The 18,864-nt window shown below is 39.9% G+C and overlaps 1 protein-coding gene across 9 annotated transcripts in view; it reads left to right on the top strand.

The window, feature by feature from the left end:
• The window catches only part of OTUD7A (OTU deubiquitinase 7A), a 151,144-nt gene that overhangs the window by 89,793 nt on the left and 42,487 nt on the right, over positions 1-18,864 (top strand). For 6 of the 9 annotated variants that reach the window (XM_065688078.1, XM_065688076.1, XM_065688083.1 and 3 more), the window contains 3 exons: positions 8,265-8,401; positions 16,869-17,024; positions 17,665-17,816. In XM_065688078.1, the coding sequence (XP_065544150.1) occupies positions 17,669-17,816 (148 nt within the window). In that variant the 5' untranslated portion in view covers positions 8,265-8,401; positions 16,869-17,024; positions 17,665-17,668. The remainder of the gene's footprint in view (positions 1-8,264; positions 8,402-16,868; positions 17,025-17,664; positions 17,817-18,864) is intronic. The other 3 variants (XM_065688075.1, XM_065688077.1, XM_065688079.1) reach the window with 3 other exon arrangements.

Raw genomic sequence — 18,864 nt, 5'->3', positions numbered from 1 at the left:
TTACCTGGAGCTTTTAATTCTATCATCTGAATTATAGAGAAATACAGAGCCAGAGTATCAACCTCCTCCTGGAGGTTGTTTACATCATTTTGGGCCTTTTGGTTATGGCTTTTCTTTAGGAGACTGACAGGCTAATTTAATCAAGCAGATGTGGATTTGTATAAGCAGTCACATAAGCTCTGTAAAAAATCACAGGTCAGATTCGGGACTGTGTGAAGTTGCCCAAGAAGTTCGTTGCAGCTGAATCTCTTTTGGATTAAATCTGTTTGTGAAAGTGGTGGCTTTTCTTTTTTTGTTTTCCTTTTTAGTTCAAGCCTCTAGTCTTTAGAGATCATCATAACAGAAACATTAATGTTATGTGTAAAAAAATAGTAGTTGCTGTGTAGTTTCCGAGTTACATATATTATGTTGCACACAACCAGGTCAATTTCTGTATTAATTTAAACACAAATACTCATGCCACAGTATTAGTTTAGGTCCAAGTTTAAATATTTGCCTAACTTACGGTAGTAACCTTCTTGTCCTTGTACCTTCACTTTTACTTTAAGGCTAGTGCTTGAAAAAGCAAATTATTACCGATGAGATAAAGTTCAGCTTGTACCTTTTTACATTTTAAAGTATTATGAACTCCCCAGAAATGGTTTGCTTTTCAGCATCTTCTGCCTGCAGCTTCAAGAAATGAGCTCATTCCGTCTGTCATGAAATGGAGAACACTGCTGGTTAATTGAGTGGTTCAACAAACTGAAAAGCAAGATGTTTCTCCAAAACATTTGTAAGGAAGAGAAAGCTGACTCAGACAAGTGAATGTTGCATGTATTCACTGTCTGGCAAACTGACTGATTTAGTGGAAAGTGACTGATACAAACAATAAAATCATAAGTTTTCAAATAGGTTTCTGCAAAGCTCAACAGGGAAATGAGAGAAACCCTGTTTTTCTGCTTCTTCACTGTGGGTGATCACTCATAAGCCACTGTTTTGATCAGGTCATTGTGTTGGTTTCTTGCAGGTGATGGAAGAACATGAAAAGGGTTGGTTGGTTGGTGTTTTTTTAACTTCTATGTGGTGTAAATCTTGCCTGTTGAGTATCTGTGTTGCCAGACACTACTGATCGGTTGTCTGGGGACCAGCTACCCATGAAAATAGATTTTTCTGTCTTTCCCTCCTCCCAGCCATTTGTATTTCAGGTAACACCTAACCGAAATTGCAGATCACCACTGGAATCATTTCTGCTCCATCTCCACATCCTTTTATTTTGTACCAACAGTAACAGGCTTAATTCTGTCTTCTTTGCTGTCTGGCTAACAAGCAGGCCTGCCTGTCAGGCAGAGCCCTTTTCTGCTATGCTGCCTGGAAAAACTTCTAACAAATTGGCTGTGTGTATTGTTCAGAGTGATGATATTTTGTTTCTAAAAATAATCGCCATCAAAATCTCCCAATCAGCTCTGCTCTGCCTAGATCTGTGCTCTGCATAGATCAGCTGCAAAGCTGGAGTTTGCTCAATGTGTCTTTAAAATAAAGACAGAAAAATTAAATGCGTGAAAGAGGATGTCACTTTGGATAGCTTCAAGGAAATTTTGTTTTATAAATCTGTCTACTTCCCAAGGCTTTTTTGTTATAAAAAGCAGAGAACAGTGCAGGTATTTCTGAAATCCGTGTGTTAGAGATGTTTAGAAATCTGTATAAATAATTCCTCCTGCAGTAGATAAAACTGAAAGATATTTATGTGCTGAAGCTTGCAGTAAGCTCTGCAAAACATGTTCTAATTCTGTAGAGTGATGTTGTCATCACGTTTGTCAACTGATGCTCAAGGAGAATACAAATTCTGCTGTATTTTCCCCTCTTTTTTTTTCTGTCTATTAGCCTGTGATGAGCAGTTTGCTTCAGAAGAGATTGTTCTTCATTTAGTTCACAGGTGCTGTTTCCATGTGTGAATTTGGTACAGAATTAAAAAAACCCCAGGCACTGTCATTATTTTCTTTAGCTGTGGTCTGTAGACAGTAATATTCAGTGTGGTGCAGGTTTTTGTTCCCCCACCAGCAGGCCTATATTGCAGTCAGTGGTAATTTGTTTTTTCTTTTCCTTGGCTTTCTAAATGGCCTGTTCCACACTGATGTTTAACTCCATGCCCTGCTTTTCATAGAATGTAGTGATAGATTATGATGACAGTGGCAATTAGAACTAATGGCCTGCTTCTTAGAGATGTTGAATATACATGAATCCTGCTGAAGTTGGTCAGAACTGATCAGAAGCTCTCAATAATCAGTGTGTGCTATTTTAACACCAAACTTCGAATATCTGTTCGTTGTTAATGCTTTTTTTGTGTACAGTTCTGCGTGTTTCTTGTGACACTTACCTTGATTCATCAGCTTCCAGTTTTCCTCATTGAACCTCAGTATTTCCTCTTGCTATTATTTTGTTAATATTACCTGAATTACAGGGAAAACCCGTAAATGCACAGAGATTATCCATTTTTGTAACCACAGAGGGAGCTATACTTATTTGTGGGGAGAACAAACCTGCAGAATGTTACCAAATCGATCTGACTAAATGAAAGAGGGGTTTTCTTGCTGCTTAGGGCATCTTCTGTTTTCTTTCCATTTTGATGAACAGCCATTCTTAATACTACAGAAGTTCACACTAGACACTAGATGTTTTGATGAAAACGAAGTGAGGTTTGTAGCTTGCCAATATGTATACGCACAAGTCTGAAGAGGAGTTGCAACACAGAAAAGGAACTGACTCCAAGAAAACTGCAGAGAATTATAATAGCACAGTACTAGTTTAGCCATTATCTTTTAAAATAGATCTGCATGGTGTATGCTATCGTTTGGCAAAAAAAAAACAAACAACACCAGCCCAAGCAACCCCAAAGAACCAAACCAAAGCTTTAATAAACCAGGGCAGAGGCCCGGATGACCAAGCCTGCTGTTCTGTTAGTTCACCGAAGACAAATCTTTTCAGCTCTTCCTGCTGGCCCTCAGGAAATCTCTGATTGGGGTGCAAGAGGTCACTGACAGGTTTTGAAAAATATTTAGCATAAATCTTGTCTTTAATACTTTCTGTCCCGCTACTTCACAGACACATAGAAATTCATGTATGCTCCTCATATGAACTGGGCAGATTCTTCCAATATCCTCAGAGGCTATCAAACACCACTTGGGTCAGTTTCAGTCAGTTTTAGAACAGCAGTCTTCGGTGTACTTAAAGCAGGTTAGTAGCCACTATAATTGATCATAGTCATGTTTCAGTTCTTTCTGGTTAGAAAATGTGATGCATGACCTTCACTGCTTGGCTTTCCTACAGCCTGACGCCCCGAGCTGAGGAACGGTTCAGGATTCAGGTTTTCATCAGGTACATGACAGGCTGCGACAGCTCAGTCACTAGTGTAGTTATTGAGTTATTTAATGGCCTTTAATACTGCATCTGTGTTGTATTGTTCTGCACTATTCAAATGGGAGCAGGAGTGCTTTCCCTGGATTTGTCTGATGCATGGTTTTCAGTTTTCCTGATGGGTTCTTCACAGACTGTCAATTATTTATATAGTTTAAGTGAAACACGCAGTTGCTGTACTTAAATTATGCATCTTCAAAATGTTGTGATATGAATCATTCCTGATTCCATGTCTCATATCTTTATTTTCTCATTTATATCTGTAGTGGTTCTAAAAATCTTGGAGATGGCATTAAAGCATAGCTCTTAGTAGGATCTTAGTTTAGTTTTCCAAACAAAACGCAATAACTGAGGAACTAGATGTTTCACAAAATTGAGGATGGGAGTCATAGAATCATAGAATAGTTAGGGTTGGAAAGGACCTTAAGATCATCTAGTTCCAACCCCCTGCCATGGGCAGGGACACCTCACACTAAACCATCTCACCCAAGGCTTCATCCAACCTGGCCTCAATCACTGCCAGGGATGGAGCACTCACAACCTCCCTTGGCAACCCATTCCAGTGCCTCACCACCCTAACAGTAAAGAATTTCTTCCTTATGTCCAATCTAAACTTCCCCTGTTTAAGTTTTAACCCGTTACCCCTTCTCCTATCACTAGAGTCCCTAGTGAAGAGTCCATCCCTGGCATCCCGATAGCCTCCATTCAGGTACTGGAAGGCTGCTATGAGGTCTCCACGCAGCCTTCTCTTCTCCATGCTGAACAGCCCCAACTTTCTCAGCCTATCTTCATATGGGAGGTGCTCCAGTCCCCTGATCATCCTCATGGCCTCCTCTGGACTTGTTCCAACAATTCCATGTCCTTTTTATGTTGAGGACACCAGAACTGCACACAGTACTCCAGGTGAGGTCTCACAAGAGCAGAGTAGAGGGGCAGGATCACCTCCTTCGACCTGCTGGTCACGCTCCTTTTGATGCAGCCCAGGATATGGTTGGCTTTCTGGGCTGCGAGCGCACACTGAAGCCGGCTCATGTCCATTTTCTCATCGACCAGCACCCCCAAGTCCTTCTCTGCAGGGCCGCTCTGAATCTCTTCTTTGCCCAGTCTGTAGCTGTGCCTGGGATTGCTCCGACCCATGTGTAGGACCTTGCACTTGACATGGTTGAACTTCATAAGGCAGTTACCGATTCTGGTTTGCTGCGTAATGTGTCTGTGTGAGCTCTTTCTTGCTATGGCATGTTTGGTCACTGTGTGCACTGAGCTGATGTGCTTAGCGTTGAATTTCAGCGCATTGTCTGAAACCATGACACCTGGCAACCTAGCAGCTTGCTATTCTTTCTTCATTATATGCACCTAAGGACTTACAAGGACTTGCTCTCTGTAAGTAATGTCAGAATCTCAGAAGTTCAATTCTCTTGTTGTTTTTAGGGTTTTTGTAAGAGAGGGAACTTTCCAATCAGTCTGTTACTGAACCTGTGGGATGAACCACTTGATGGGATCAGTATTTTTATGGGTATTGTGATTTAAGCCCAGCTGATAAGTCAGAACCATGCAGCTGCTTGCTCACTCACCTCTCTTCTCCCCCCCTGCTCCTGGAGGGATGGGGGGAGATTAGAAAGAATGTAACTCCCACGGGTTGAGATAAGAACAGTCCAGTAACTAAGGTATAACACAGATCACTACTGCTACCACCAGTAATAATAATGATAAGGGAAATGACCAGAGGAGAGAATAGAAAACTAAAAGGGGGAAAAGGAAAAGAAAACAGTGAACACAAGTGATGCACAGTACAATTGCTCACCACCTGCCAACTGCTACCCAGCCCTACCCAAGCAGTGATCAGGGCCTTCTAGGTAACTGCCCCCAGTTTCTGTACTGTGCATGACATGATGTGGTATGGAATACCCCTTTGGCTAGTTTGGGCCAGGTGTCCTGTCTCTGCTTCCTCACGGCTTCCCGTGCCCCTCCTCACTGGCAGAGCACCAGACTGAAAAGTCCTTGACCCAGAGTAAGCATTACTTAGCAACAGCTGAAAACATCAGTGTTATCAGCACTGTTCTCAGGCTAAAGTTGAAAACACAGAACTGCACCAGCTACTGAGAAGGAGAAAAATGACTGTTACAGCTGAACCCAGGACAGTGGGGAATGTGGAAAAATCAACATTATGTTTTGTCTTGATGTGAGGAACAATGCAAAGTGAAGAGTAACAGTCAAGCCTTGTTTTTAAAATAGCAGCTGAATTGTCTACATCAAGGCATGAGTATGCTGAAGACTCCATTTTAAAAGACTATACTGAACTCTTCATGTGTTGGCTGTGCATTTGACATACAATTAAGTATCTGAGCCTTTCTCTCATCTCTGTGTACAAGGAGATAAAGGATGCTTGGAGAGTTGTATCAATAAGACTCTTTCTACAGAGCTCATAATGCAAACACTTTAGATGTCCTTTAAGCTTCTGCCTTCATACCCCTGTCAGCTCAATCCACTGCGCACATTTCAAAGTCAAACTAGCATAAGCTAAGGAGGGAAGAAATGTATTCCATTTCTCACATGGAAGGACCACTTGTCAGAGTAAAGAAGATTTTTTTCTTTTTTCTCTTTCTTCTTTTTCCTCTTTATATTTTTTCCCCCTAGCTGGAGGAGAAATCATCAGTAACTTGTGACAGGCTGTAGAGGCTTGGGACATAGATAAAGAGGTGGATGTTTCTTGTGCAGTGGTTACAAAGAGATGTCAAGTGATGAAGGTTCAGTACAGAAAGAAAATCTGTTTGTGCTAGCACTTCAGGCTGTGCTAGTGTGAAGTGCCAGTTAGATTATCAAAAGTGCTTTACGCTGGGGAGTAACTTAACTGTCAGAGGTGTCTGCAAGAACATGAAGTATTAGCCAGCCATAGATGTTTTGTAGATGAGCTGTAGACAGATGCTGTGTGTTGAATTTTGTACTTCGCCCTCACAGTTTTCAACACAGACACTTGCAGGACATTGCAGAGCTGATTTCCATAACTGGAATAGTAATTTCTTTGGTGCCTGTCGTTTCTCTTTAAGAGGGCCTATGTATTAACAGTTGCCAATTTTTAGCATAAATCCCTCTTCCTTCAGGTGTTCTTGTTATTAGCAAAACAGACCTGACTTGGGAAAACCAGCGTAATATACTACCAATCAAATCAGAGTAGGGTAATGAGAAATAAAACCAAATCTTAAAACATCTTCCCCTACCCCTCCTTCTGCCCAGGTTTAGACATTGTGATTGGCTAAAAAACCCCAACATTAAGTCCTCTTTCGACTGAAAGAAGTAGGTCCTGTGTTGGATGGAAAGGGTTTATTTTTTCTGTGCAGCTCATGTATTGAGCAAAACTATGGAGATATTTTAATCATCATTTGCTAATACATAGCTGAACAAAGGAATATACTTGACTGCTTGATTTTCTCCGGGGCAGGGGCAGAAGTTAACTTCTCCTCAACAAAAACATCATCGTTTGATTTTGAAGGCTGCATACAGTTTTTAGTTATTTCCCCACAGCTAACAGGAGTTTCATAGTATAGCTATTTGAGTTTCTTAACGTGGTATTCACACTTGATGGTTATTTCTATCCTTTGCAGTCCAAGTATCTTTAAAGGTGTCACAGCTATGAAAAGTTACCTCTGTAACTTGGTGAGGGTTTTCCAGTTGCTGGGATTTTGTTAAGTTCCGTGCAGGTGATAAAGATGAGAGTCGTAGGCACATTTGGTTTGTCTGATACTTACATTTCCTCTGCAATGTACAAGATGGTTATTTTTATGTTATTCTGAACTTTAATTTATTTCTGTATGAGGGTATCTGTGATGCAGTACATTCATGACGAAGTTACAACAAAAATTGAAAATAATTCTTTGGTAAGATGAATTCATGATTCTTTCATGAAAATGTATCACAGTGAAGCAAAAAACAGCCAAGAATCTTAGTAAGTGCTACATATTAGCTCGCAAACACTTCATGTTTCAGTTGAGTTGCTAAACAGCCAACTGGGATTTTTTGCATCAGGACTATTATCTACTGAGATTTGGTTATTTCCGTATGTGCCCTAGGAAATAATGAGGAATAATGCAATGTTCTGTTTTCATATTTTAATTATCATAAATTCATAAAAATTGTGGACTTTGTTATATTTCTGCCTGTTTTAAAAGCATTATTAGAAGGAATGTTTTCCATGAGGAAAGGGTTTGGACAGACACCTGTTGAATCCTGAGTTTGGTACAGCTGGGCTCAGTTACAAGAGTATGAGTTTTGTGACTGGATTAAAATCCAGAAACAGTGAAACTGACTGGAAGTGTCTTTTAAAACTAAAAGGTGAATCTCACAGTGATTGGATTATATATTTGCAAGGAGCAAGATTTATGCTTAACAGATAGGAGTAGATGCTATGCAAAGGGAAATGTTCTTTCTTTTTAAAATATATAGAAATAGTGTTCCTTCTTTCTTCATGTGTTTGTGCCTTTTTTCCATGAAAGACAATTGCTATCCTGATCAAATCTTCTGGATAACTCTTCACTAGTTAATTGCCTTGGATTTTGATAGCTTATGAGAAGAAAAACCTTGAAAGCTCCGTTTGAATCTTGAGAAAGAACTGTTAGAAGAGTTCTAAAGTGTGAATGCCCATTCTCATGTAGAATAGCCATAAGGATATTTTGGCACATTCATAATAATTGTTTTTTTCCCTTAATTGCCTGGGTTGTGCCCAAGTAGTCTTGTAAATGCAAATTATCATGCATGTTAATTTATCTGTGTTGAGAGTATCCGTTAGACTCCTAAGGACAAAGGGAAAGTTGATTTTTCTCGTTGTTATTGGGACAGTATGGAGGAAGTACAGTGATTAATACACTTCTTTTTTTTCCCAGATTTCTCAGGGGACAAAATTTTGCTTATTCATACCTTCTACTGTGGCAAAACCAGATTATTTTTCTCACCAAAAACCAGCAGCATAATGCCCATCTGACACATGCCTCCAGGAACTCTTCTTTAAAGTCTGTTGTAAGTAAGTAGAATTAAAAACTTCCTTAAATGTAGCTTTAATCAGCTGTGTGTCTATTTACAACTCAAGAACAAGCAGCATTAACAGCAGAACTGCTCTTAGCAGTCTGGCTTGTCAGCAGCTGCTTGTTCTTGAATGAATATATAGGAGGAAGTAGCTTGCTGTAAAGCAAGGGCTGAGGTTGAAGTGCTTCCTGACCACTGCATGCCAGTGTGTACACACAGTACCTGTGTGTTCTGTTCCTCTCTCATTCCCTGGTAAAAGGTGACTGTGACACATTGCAGATCAGAGGCTATGGAGTTATGCATGAATAACATGAACAAAAAGATTATCTGCATTGTAAATGAAGACTTAGACTCCTGTTGCTATGACAATTAATTTTACAATTCACAATGTAGAAATAGTGGGCTAAATAACTCAAAATGTTAGAAACAGCAAGTGGTTAAGCTTGTCTCCACTGTGTTGATTGTTGAGCTGCGTGTATTTCCTGGTGCCTGTGTGCCCAAGTGTTTCATTTTTCATGCAACACAAACTTGAAAAAATTAATGAAAGTCCCCATTATATACATCCAGTAATGGTTACTGAGACGTCTTGCTTTTTGTGGACTGAATTTTATGCGTGCAAAGTATATGGTATGTGGTTTTTTGGGCGAAAACTGTGTTAGAGAGTTTTGGCCTGCAAACCTTCCTTTTTGAAAGAAGGTTGCCATATGGATGAATATGTTCAGTATCTGGAAACATTATCTTCTTGTAGTGTCGGGAAGAGTTTACAAATGAGGGGAAAAATAAGGAAAAACTTCTGAATGAGGCAAAAATTGAGCTTGTTGATATTGCTTCTGTTATATTCTAATGGAAGAGATGCATGCTACTTAATGAAACTATGCATTTAGGAGGCCTTAGATTAACATTCAAAAGCCTTATTGTTATATTTCCAGTACAGTACAATACTGCTTACTTTATCACTCTTCCAGATAAAAGAATAATTGATACTTGAATTTGATTTAAAATTGAGGTCTTTGTTTTAGGGAACCTTCAATTTTATCAGTGGTGTTACGTTTAGCTCTTGCACTGCTGCTTTCTGTCACACTACGAGGGCCCTTGTGAGTTAAGTAAGGGAAACACTGTAATTGCCTTATCTGTTGTCCTGTATGAAAGCAAAACCCTTATAGCAATGGTGGGGTTTTATCCTGAGAAACATGTACAGACAAAGGGATACAGAGGATCTTTACCTGGGAAGGCTTTTTCGTGCTTGTTGTTTATTGTGGTTCTCAACCCTATTTCTGTGGAGTTCTCATTTATCTGTGCCATTTGCACTCTCTGAGAATGTAGCCATTCCCGAGTAGGAGCAATAGTGTAATGAAAACCCTCTGAAGCTCCATGAAAACACAGTTGTGAACAGGACATCTGAGCAGTCAGTGAATTCTCCTGCATGTGCACCTGCTGTAGGACTGGTGCTGTGCCTTTTGCTAGGCTGCCCTCAGTGGTGGAGTGCAAGTAAAGGACTTAGTTCATAGCAGTGACTGTAGGTGTTTTGGAACATATTCTGGATATTTTAATGTACTGAGTAGAGCCTATAGCTTTCCATAATGTTCCTTCAGTGGGAGTGTGCCATAGCTCTTAAAGGCAGCATGGTCATTTCAATTTATCTTTTCCACTTTCTTTCATCTTAGCCTCAAGTAATAGGTTATAACCTCTAAGTGTTAAATAAATTGCTCCAAAAGATGATGTAGTGGTGTACTTTATCAATAGTTCTATCTTCAAATAATCCAAATGGTAGACATTTTAAATAGCGTTTCTGGAAACTGAACTGTAGATGTGTTTTTAAAATACTTCCCAGTTGGTCTCTGCACTTGGGCAGTATTCTTCCTAGAACTGACCTTAAAATAGTTGAACAATTCTCTTTTCTTGGGTAATGGCTCTTCTTCAACAGTTCCCATGGGGAGTTAGTGTGTTGACTGAGGGTTCTTCAGCATAGCTTGTTCACTTCTGAGTCTAATGCATCAGTTCAGGACTTGTCTACACAAGATACTGAGGAAATTGGGGCAGATCAACTAAATGGAGGAATTTAGAGGGCAGCTTAAATGCCACCAAGTCTCTGTGGGCACTTTCCTATTCATAATTAAAGTGGCCTCCAGTGACTTTGGTTTAATTTGCTCTGAAGGCAAGATGAGCCAGACCAAGACCACATTTTATTGCCAGATGAAAGTGTTTGCAAATAAATCTAATGGACATGGACAAATCCAGTTAAATTAATTTGGGTTAGTTTTCCTGAATTCCACTGTGCAGACAAAACCTTAGTAATAATGCCTGATAGGAGCTTTTATTTGTCTTCTTTCTTGTTCTTCACCTTTTATTTAACTCTGATGTTTTATACTTGAGAAGATAGATGGCCCATAATTGTAGAAGTGACTGCATATTGTCTTTTGATCTTACATGTTATGAGAGTCCACGTTCTATGATTAACGTATAAATGCTCCATTTTGCCATTAAAGTCCTTTCCAACCCTAACTATTCTATGATTCTATTACCTGATGTTCAGGTAGTTATGATCACTTTGGCTGCTTCAACTAATGCCTTGTAATCCATCACTGTAACTACATCTGCTCTCAAGATCTTATCCACCCAGCAGTTTAAAGCATTTTGTAGAGGTTTTGCAGAACAGGATGATTATTATTGCATATATTTTGTGACCCCATTTCCCTTCACTAATGCAATTATAGGTGCCTCTTAATGGAGTGGTTTGCTGTTCTGATGGGAGAACTCAGTCAAGTGCAGCTGATTTGAATGCAGTCAGATTAAAGGTGCTTGTGCTACTTCCTAGCTCAGTGCAGAGGCTGGCGAAGTGTACAATAGCTTAAATAGTACAGTTTGTACAGATATATTTCCTGAATAATATTTTATTTCTTTCATGGGAGTTCTATGAGCAGCATGGGCTTAGTCATACAAAACAGATTGCAAAATTTAAGGCCACTTAATCTGTAATTGAAGTGTATAATATATTTTTAGCTCTATGTGAGACGTTCTTCTGACTGCGAGGTTAAAAATTGGTTTTCGTCTTTATATTTTTGGCACCTAAATCTGCAAGCTATCTGAAGGTAGTGTGTTTAGAACAAAACTGGTGTGAAGCTGGCTAAGTAATGTCTGATTTGCATGGGATGAATACAGAGTATTACAGTAAAATGCTTAAAAGAGGTGCTCTCTTGTAATTGGCCTTTAAAATACTGTGATATAGGAGTCTGATCATAAGTATCTGCTCTTAAGTCCACTATGACCTGAGAGATCTCCTCTGAGAGTGTTTGGCTTAAGCAGCCTTAGGCATTGTGTGAAAAAGCTGCCTTGTATCCAGTGATTTACAGTCGAGTTTGAATTTCTGGTGGACTGGAGTATTCTGCTGATGGGCAGCATCAGTGGCATGCAAGGTAGGGCAATACTGGAGAGGTTTTGTACAAGTTGAAGGCCTGGAATCTCTAGGAACAGTGAAATCGGTGCAGAGGGAGCTAGGATGTCCTGAGTGTAGGAAAGGTGTGGAATATTTCTTTGTACCCAGTTTTTCATTTGTCACTCAATCACCTGAGAGCTATTTTTGTTAGGAAACAGGGTAAGCTTCCATTTGAATGGGTTTATTGAGACACTGTCTTTCCAACTGAAATCATTATGTCTAGGAAAAAAGTACTTTGAGAACTTTAAAAACTTTCTGGAAAAACTGGATGTCAGCATTCCTGTGCACAGTTGTGTGTATTTAGTTATGTCTTCTGCAGGCTTGACAAATTAAGGTGAACATTTAAAGAAAGAAAGAAAGAAAGAAAAATAGATCCCCAGGTGTATTTCAGGTAGTCAGTATTTCAGGTGTGATTAAGGTACCTAAATATGCACCTGATAAGTATTATACATGGAAATAGGTAATTTGGGCACCTTCCTCACACAGAGGTGTGTATTGCTACTGTGAAAGCTCTGTGCGCTCTGAGATAGCCTCATGGGACTCGTAGACCCATACACTTCTGAAGCAGCGGCTGAAACCCGGCAGGTGCTATGTGCCGTCTAGTGCAGCACTAGCTACGTAGCTTTATGTGCCTGAATTGATTTCTGTGTGGTTTATTAGACTGTGCAGTCATGCTTTATCTCTGCTTTCTCTTCTGTGACACAAGTTTTCTCTGAATCCCATGTGTTTCTTTTCCTCCCTCTGGTTGCTGGATCATGGTAAATAAATACAGCTGAATTACAAGTTCTGTACACCTTTCTTCATACAGCGACAGAGCAGGAGCAGAGATGCTGTTGAGAAATTTGCCAGAAAAGCTCTCCTTTTAAATTTTGAGAGCTGCACAATGCCATACACATCAGTCAGCTTGGAATTTTAGAAGGCTTCTGTAGCTTCTGCTTTGGAACATGCCTGTGCAGTTTATCGAGGCGCTAATTTCAGACTGTGGACTGGTTTTTAGTTTGGTTTTTGGTTTGGCTTTTTCTGGGCGTTTGGAGTATTTTTGTTTGCATTTCTGTATGGGGCATTGGTGTTATGAGTAGACTGGCCTTCTGCCGCCTTACTAATCAAAATAAAATACCCTTCTTAACTTCAACTGTCATTCTCTGAGCATAATCTAAGAGGAAAAAGAATTGAGGTAGGCTTTTCCTTGTGAATCTGAGATAAAAATTTCAGACAAGTGAGCAAATTTTACGGTTAGGCAATCATGTGTCTGTGTGGATACACTGGGCTATATCCTCAATATTTCCACACAAAGATTATATAGTCTGTATTTTTTTCTGCTACCCATATTTATTTCTTAGAAAACCAGAAACTAGGGAGGAAGAAATGGTCTTATTGAAGGCATCGGTTGAATTTTGTATTATTGTCAAGATGGTAGGATAATGACATTCTCCATCAAATATGATATGTCAGAGTTACTTTCAAAGCCTGGAGCTGTGCGCAAGCAGGATCTTTCTGCCTTTATAACCAAGAATGCAAGCAGCTTGAATATTGAACAGAAGAGTGGTCTGCATTTAGTCTATGTATTGCCAAACCATCTGAGATGTTTGTAGTGCCAGTGGCATCGGAGATGCCAGTAATGTTAGTGGGCAGTTAGCCTTGTCACACTGCAGGGAAATTAAAAACAGCACATGGAGAAACTGGTTGAATCCAGCCAGTGAGTGTCTGTCTAACCCTAACGGCTTCCCAGAGCTCTGAGCCTTGGCACATTACTGATAGTGCTTATTTCATCCTCTTTGTGAAAATGATGAAAGATCCTAGTTCCAGTTCAGTCATTACGTCTTCCTGAGGCTTTGCCCACGGCACCCTTTGTGTGCTGGTTTCTTTCTGTTCCTCACTTCTGCTTTGTTTGCTATTTGTATTTCTGGACATACAGGATTTGTTTTAACGTACTTGCTTTTGCTTCATTAGTTAGTTACCCCTATGCCTCTCTTCCCATTTGGGAAAAAGTATCTTTATATTGTTTAACTGGGAGAAGCTATTTGATTTTGAAGAAGTCAAATTTAGATTCAAATGAAGACAGTTCCATGCATGGCTCAGTTTTGAGAGGGTTACTTAAAGAAGAAAAGATCAAATATAATGGAGATCGTATTAAATTGATTTCAAGTCCTATGAACCCACCTTCACATTTAGAAGCTATCAGTATCTCTTCTTTAAATACTTTTAAAATGCTTTTTCTTGGAATATACAACAAATCCTTCTGCCTCTTTTATTTGCATTATATAAATACATTATTTTGGGAAGAAATCTGGCTAGAAAGTGAGTGAAAACCAAGGTCTTTGTGTTTGAGGGTCAAGATGTTTCCATTTACATTCAGTTCAAAGTGCCTTGTGTGTGTTGTATGTGACACATTTGAAAGGAGAACTGCAAGTATAAATGTGTGCCTGTGCTGCTAACCACAGGAGGACTGATGCTTATTGACAGGTGAGGATAATATGGGTGATTGTGTTTGATCTCCTCAACTTTGTGTATTTCAGGTGTGAGTTGTGTTAATGCTTTGACCAGGCACATGGAGCAAAGGTGATGGGGGAGGTTTTGTAGGTGAAGAGAGGCTGTGTTCATGTGGTGCGAGCAGTATGTCTGGGAACCATCAGGCTTCTGAGTCACTGCCTCCTTCTTTACGGTTTATTTTCTCCTTTTGCTCAGTTCTCACTATTCCATCTGGGTGGGTTTTCATGGCTAACAGTCATTTCCTGGCAAAGAGGATATTTTTTTAAAGGCTTTTTCTATAGCTGGGTTTTGGTTTGTTGGGTTTTTTCCTCTAAGTTCTAGAGAGCTGTGAAAACAATTCTGTCTGGGGGGAAAAAATAGTGCTAGTTCAGCTGTACACAGGGAGGATCCTACCAACCCTGCTCCTAGCTTTTGGAGTGTAGAGCATGCGTAGTCTGGAGTTCTGGAATAGGTTTTTCCCCAGGGGGAGATAGTACAATTAACAGCCAGACCCCCGGTCCTCTGTGATAATCGTGACTTCCAAATGGGGTAGAGGGGAGCTGTTTGCTGTATGAAAAAATAGTTAATACAAGGTTAGTAGTTAGTACTAACAGTTAGTAAAATACTGTTACAGTAGGAAACCTAGTGTTTGAGTTTGGGAGAGGCATTGGAGGGGCGGGGATGCTGGATTGGGGGTGTATGTGGTTTTTTCACTATAGCTGTTAATATTTGTGTGTTTGGTAGCACCACATTAGTTTATAGTGTTTCAGGGACTTTGTGAGGTCTTACCAGTGTAAGAGGAATGAGTTTCTGCAGCAAACTGCTACTCAGCTGCATGTGTAGCAGGCATTTTAGTTGAAATTTGGCGTTGGTATGGAGGCTGGGCAGGAGTCCAGCTCCAGTCAGCACAGTCCTGTAGATCTGATTTCATTTCTAAGTAAACCAACACGGATGATGGAGTGTTCCTTTAGGTAATCAGTGATGGGTTTGTTCTGGTTTCTTTAATTTTTAACATTCATTAACATGTTTCATCATTGATTCTTACAACTGAATAAACACTATTAAGCTATGTTGTGCTGTTAATTTAGGTCTGATGAGTAACAGGAAGAATTAAATATAGGTATTATATACAGGAAGAATATAGGTATTAATACAGGAAGAATTAAGTATTTTTGTGCAGGTGTTCTAAGCACAGTTGCAGGACCCAGAGCCTGAAGAATTGCACAGCAAAGTGCACAGATACAGAGGGTGCGTTTGACTAGAAAATTGTTATCATGTCCCTGTCGTGCATTTGGAAAGTCTGGATGGAGTGTGCTTCCTTGGCACCTGGCGCGAGGCAGGTGTTTCTACCTGTACAGCTATTTATCACTAGATAATGGAACCCAGAGAGTATTTAAATTGCTGTTTTTCAGTAAAACCATGGCTGGCCTCATCTCTGGCTCTACTGCAAGCGGGCTGTGTTTTCAACAGCTGTTAATGCACAGATACTACCAGTTCTCTCTGTATAGACAGAGAACTTTCTGCATTACCAGAGAAATACGCACTTTAGGTCTCTAAATTGCTTAGCAGTCCAGCCCCACACCTAGTGACTGGACTTGAGTGCCCAGCTGTTGCACTCAAAATTAGCAGCCACTTTGGACTGTTAGGTAACTGATGCTTTGTGTCGTTCACCTGCAGCAGGCTCTTTTAGCTGGTTGTTTCATTCTTAGTCATCAAAGAAATTAATTGTATTCAGTTTCTTGTGACTCTATATAGATGTTTAGTACAGTAGATCTATGAGCTCTTTTTTTTTTTGGGGGGGGGTGTTTTGGGTTTTTTTGGTTTTGTTTGTTTTCTAACAAAAGTAGTGATTGAATTGAAACAGATTCAGTTGGTACAAAGCTTAGATGCCAAATCTGGTCATAATCCACTAAAGTATTTCTCTTCCTGAAGTGTCTGCATTCCTTTATAACTAGCCTCCACCTCAGTATTTCCATCTTTCCCTCTGTTACTCCATCTTCATTTCAGAAGTGTTTCCCTCGTCCAGTGGTGATTTGCTCCAGTATGTCCATGTCTTATTTGTACTTGGGAGCCAGAAATGGACATAATTCCAGATGAGTCTCACCAGGGCTGAATAGAAGAGAAAGGTTCACCTCCCCTTCTTTCCTGATTTGTCCCAAACATAATGATGCAGTTGTATAAGTAGTATAAAAGCATAAACATAGAGGCAGTATAAAATAGTGGAGTGGCCAGAAGACTGTGAAGTGGGTAGGGCTAGCATGCTTTGATACCAGAAAGTGCATCATTGTGTAACCATATCCCATATAAATTCAGATTGTTGGAAGGTGGGTTTTGCAGGCAGTCCTCATGGATGAGGCCAAAAAGGCCCCCATGCTGGGGCAGAAGGTAAATGATGTTTGTATCCTACCTGGGATATGTATTGCAGAAAAAGGCAATTTCTAAGAAAGCAAAGGCACTCCATTTTTAAGGTTAAATACGACCAGGTAATTGCACATGGAGTGGGAAAGGACTGTGTTTCCTTTGGGGAACAGTGAAATCAACTGGTTTCCAATTTCTTTCACAGCTTATTTCTCTGTAGCTGTGGTACAAGCAAGAGCCAACCAGTATCATCTGCTGCCAGTAGGAAATCTTCAAACTAGTACTTACCCTTGGCACACGGTAAAGCTGCAGCTGAGCCTGTGAAGAGGAATTAACAGAAAAAATTAATTCATGTTCAAAGGTAAACTTTGTCCAATGATGAATAACAGGCAGAAAAGCAAAACACATGCTTTTGCTTATGTTTCATTTCATTTCATCCTGTTTACTTTGCTTTGCACTGTTTCTGCAGTGGTGCAGGCAGAGCAGAAGTACAGATACCTTGACAGAATTGTTAGGGTTGGAAGGGACCTCTGGAGATCATCTACACCAACCTTTAGCATAACTGTTTTGAGTGACAGCTTTCTTCATAGCTTGTCCAGCACAAACTACTCAGGAAGTGCCTGCTTTAATTTTATTTGATATTTGTGGAGAACGTTACTTTCTAGGGAACAAAAAGTAGGTGCAGAATGCAGAAGGGCAGAGGTATTTTTGTTGGCTATGGCACAGTGCCTATGTTTAGCTGTATTGGAGTCTTCAAGTTACAGAATTATTTACAGGCTGCACATAAGAAAAAAGCAATAAAAATATGAAATGTTAGGAAAGGGAAAACCTCCCACTGTGAATGGTCATCAGCTTTTAGGCAGGGGTGGAAGACCATCACTGGTTGTTTTAACTTGAATGGTTTAAACATTTTAATAGCGCTGTTTGGGGAAGGGATGAAAACTGTGATTTACATCACTTGGATTATACCCGAAAATGCTGTTTCTTTTTCTCCTTGGCAGATGGATGCCTTCTAGCCGACCAGCGAGTCCTGCTGCTGCATGCCTGGCAGCACCTCTGAATGATCACATGACTCTTGATATGGATGCAGTCCTGTCAGACTTTGTTCGGTCCACAGGGGCAGAACCAGGTCTGGCGAGAGACTTACTGGAAGGTAAGCTTGCCGGACACAAGTGTTGCCTGTGCTCACCACTTGCTTAGAGAAAGAGCCAGTCATAAAAAGAGAGACACTGGTATTTTGAGTGGTAAAACAACTCTTATGATAAGCTGACCATAGAGTGTAATAAGGTAGGTGTTTTCAGCAAAAACATAAAGACGTTCTAACTGTTAGATGGCTGTGTTTTAGGTTATTAACAATCATGCCTTAAAAGCGTCTGTGCTAGGCAGAGAAGGGAGGGAACTTTAGCTGAATTTTGTCACTTTCAGCTGCCTGAAAGTACTTGTAAATATTTTGGGTCACTGTGCAAAGCAGCTAACTTTAGTCTGAAATGGACTTCCCATAAAGTGATAGAGAAACCAGCCAGTGGTTAATATGTGTACCTGAACTTCATGGTATGGGAGTAAAGTGGCTCAGTTAGAAAGCATTTGAGAACCTATATCAGAAAAATAACTGGGTCTTTATATTCATTTTATTGTAGTTGTGTAAAGTTTATTAGCTTGAAAGTCAAAAGACACCTTTGAAATCTGAAGGCATTTTGTCATTGTTGGTTTTGTTAATTTCTCCTCATGTGGGCTAACAACAGTTGTGAACATGGGAAGTTAGAAATGAGTACGTGATATCTGTGTGGTATACATACTGCAAAGTGGTTTTGTGGGCTTGATACTGCACACTGGGCCTTTTCCTGAAAGCTGTCTTTTGTTTTGAATCTCAATATGCTTTAAGAAACTGTGTTAAATCAAAGTAACTACTGAGCAGCTACAGCAGACTTAAAAAGTATACATCAGCAAGTGGGTGGGTTAAATACACAGTGGCTGTTATACAGATAGCTAAAAATTCTATACATTGCATATGGATTGCATATAGATTTTCTAAATTGCCAGAAGCTGTCCTAAATATTTGCTCTGTTGGTGTTTCTGTACTCTGCTTGTCTGCTGGTAAAATCCCTGCAGTCTTGTTTCTGTTGAACTTTTTATTTAGCACAGCTACTTGTCTCACTGACATGTTGTGCTTGATGCATATCTTCCAGGAAGAGCTCATTTTT

The sequence above is a fragment of the Lathamus discolor genome, chromosome 8 (assembly GCF_037157495.1).
Source record: "Lathamus discolor isolate bLatDis1 chromosome 8, bLatDis1.hap1, whole genome shotgun sequence".
NCBI lineage: Eukaryota > Metazoa > Chordata > Aves > Psittaciformes > Psittacidae > Lathamus > Lathamus discolor.
This window is presented reverse-complemented; position numbering and strand designations above follow the sequence as displayed.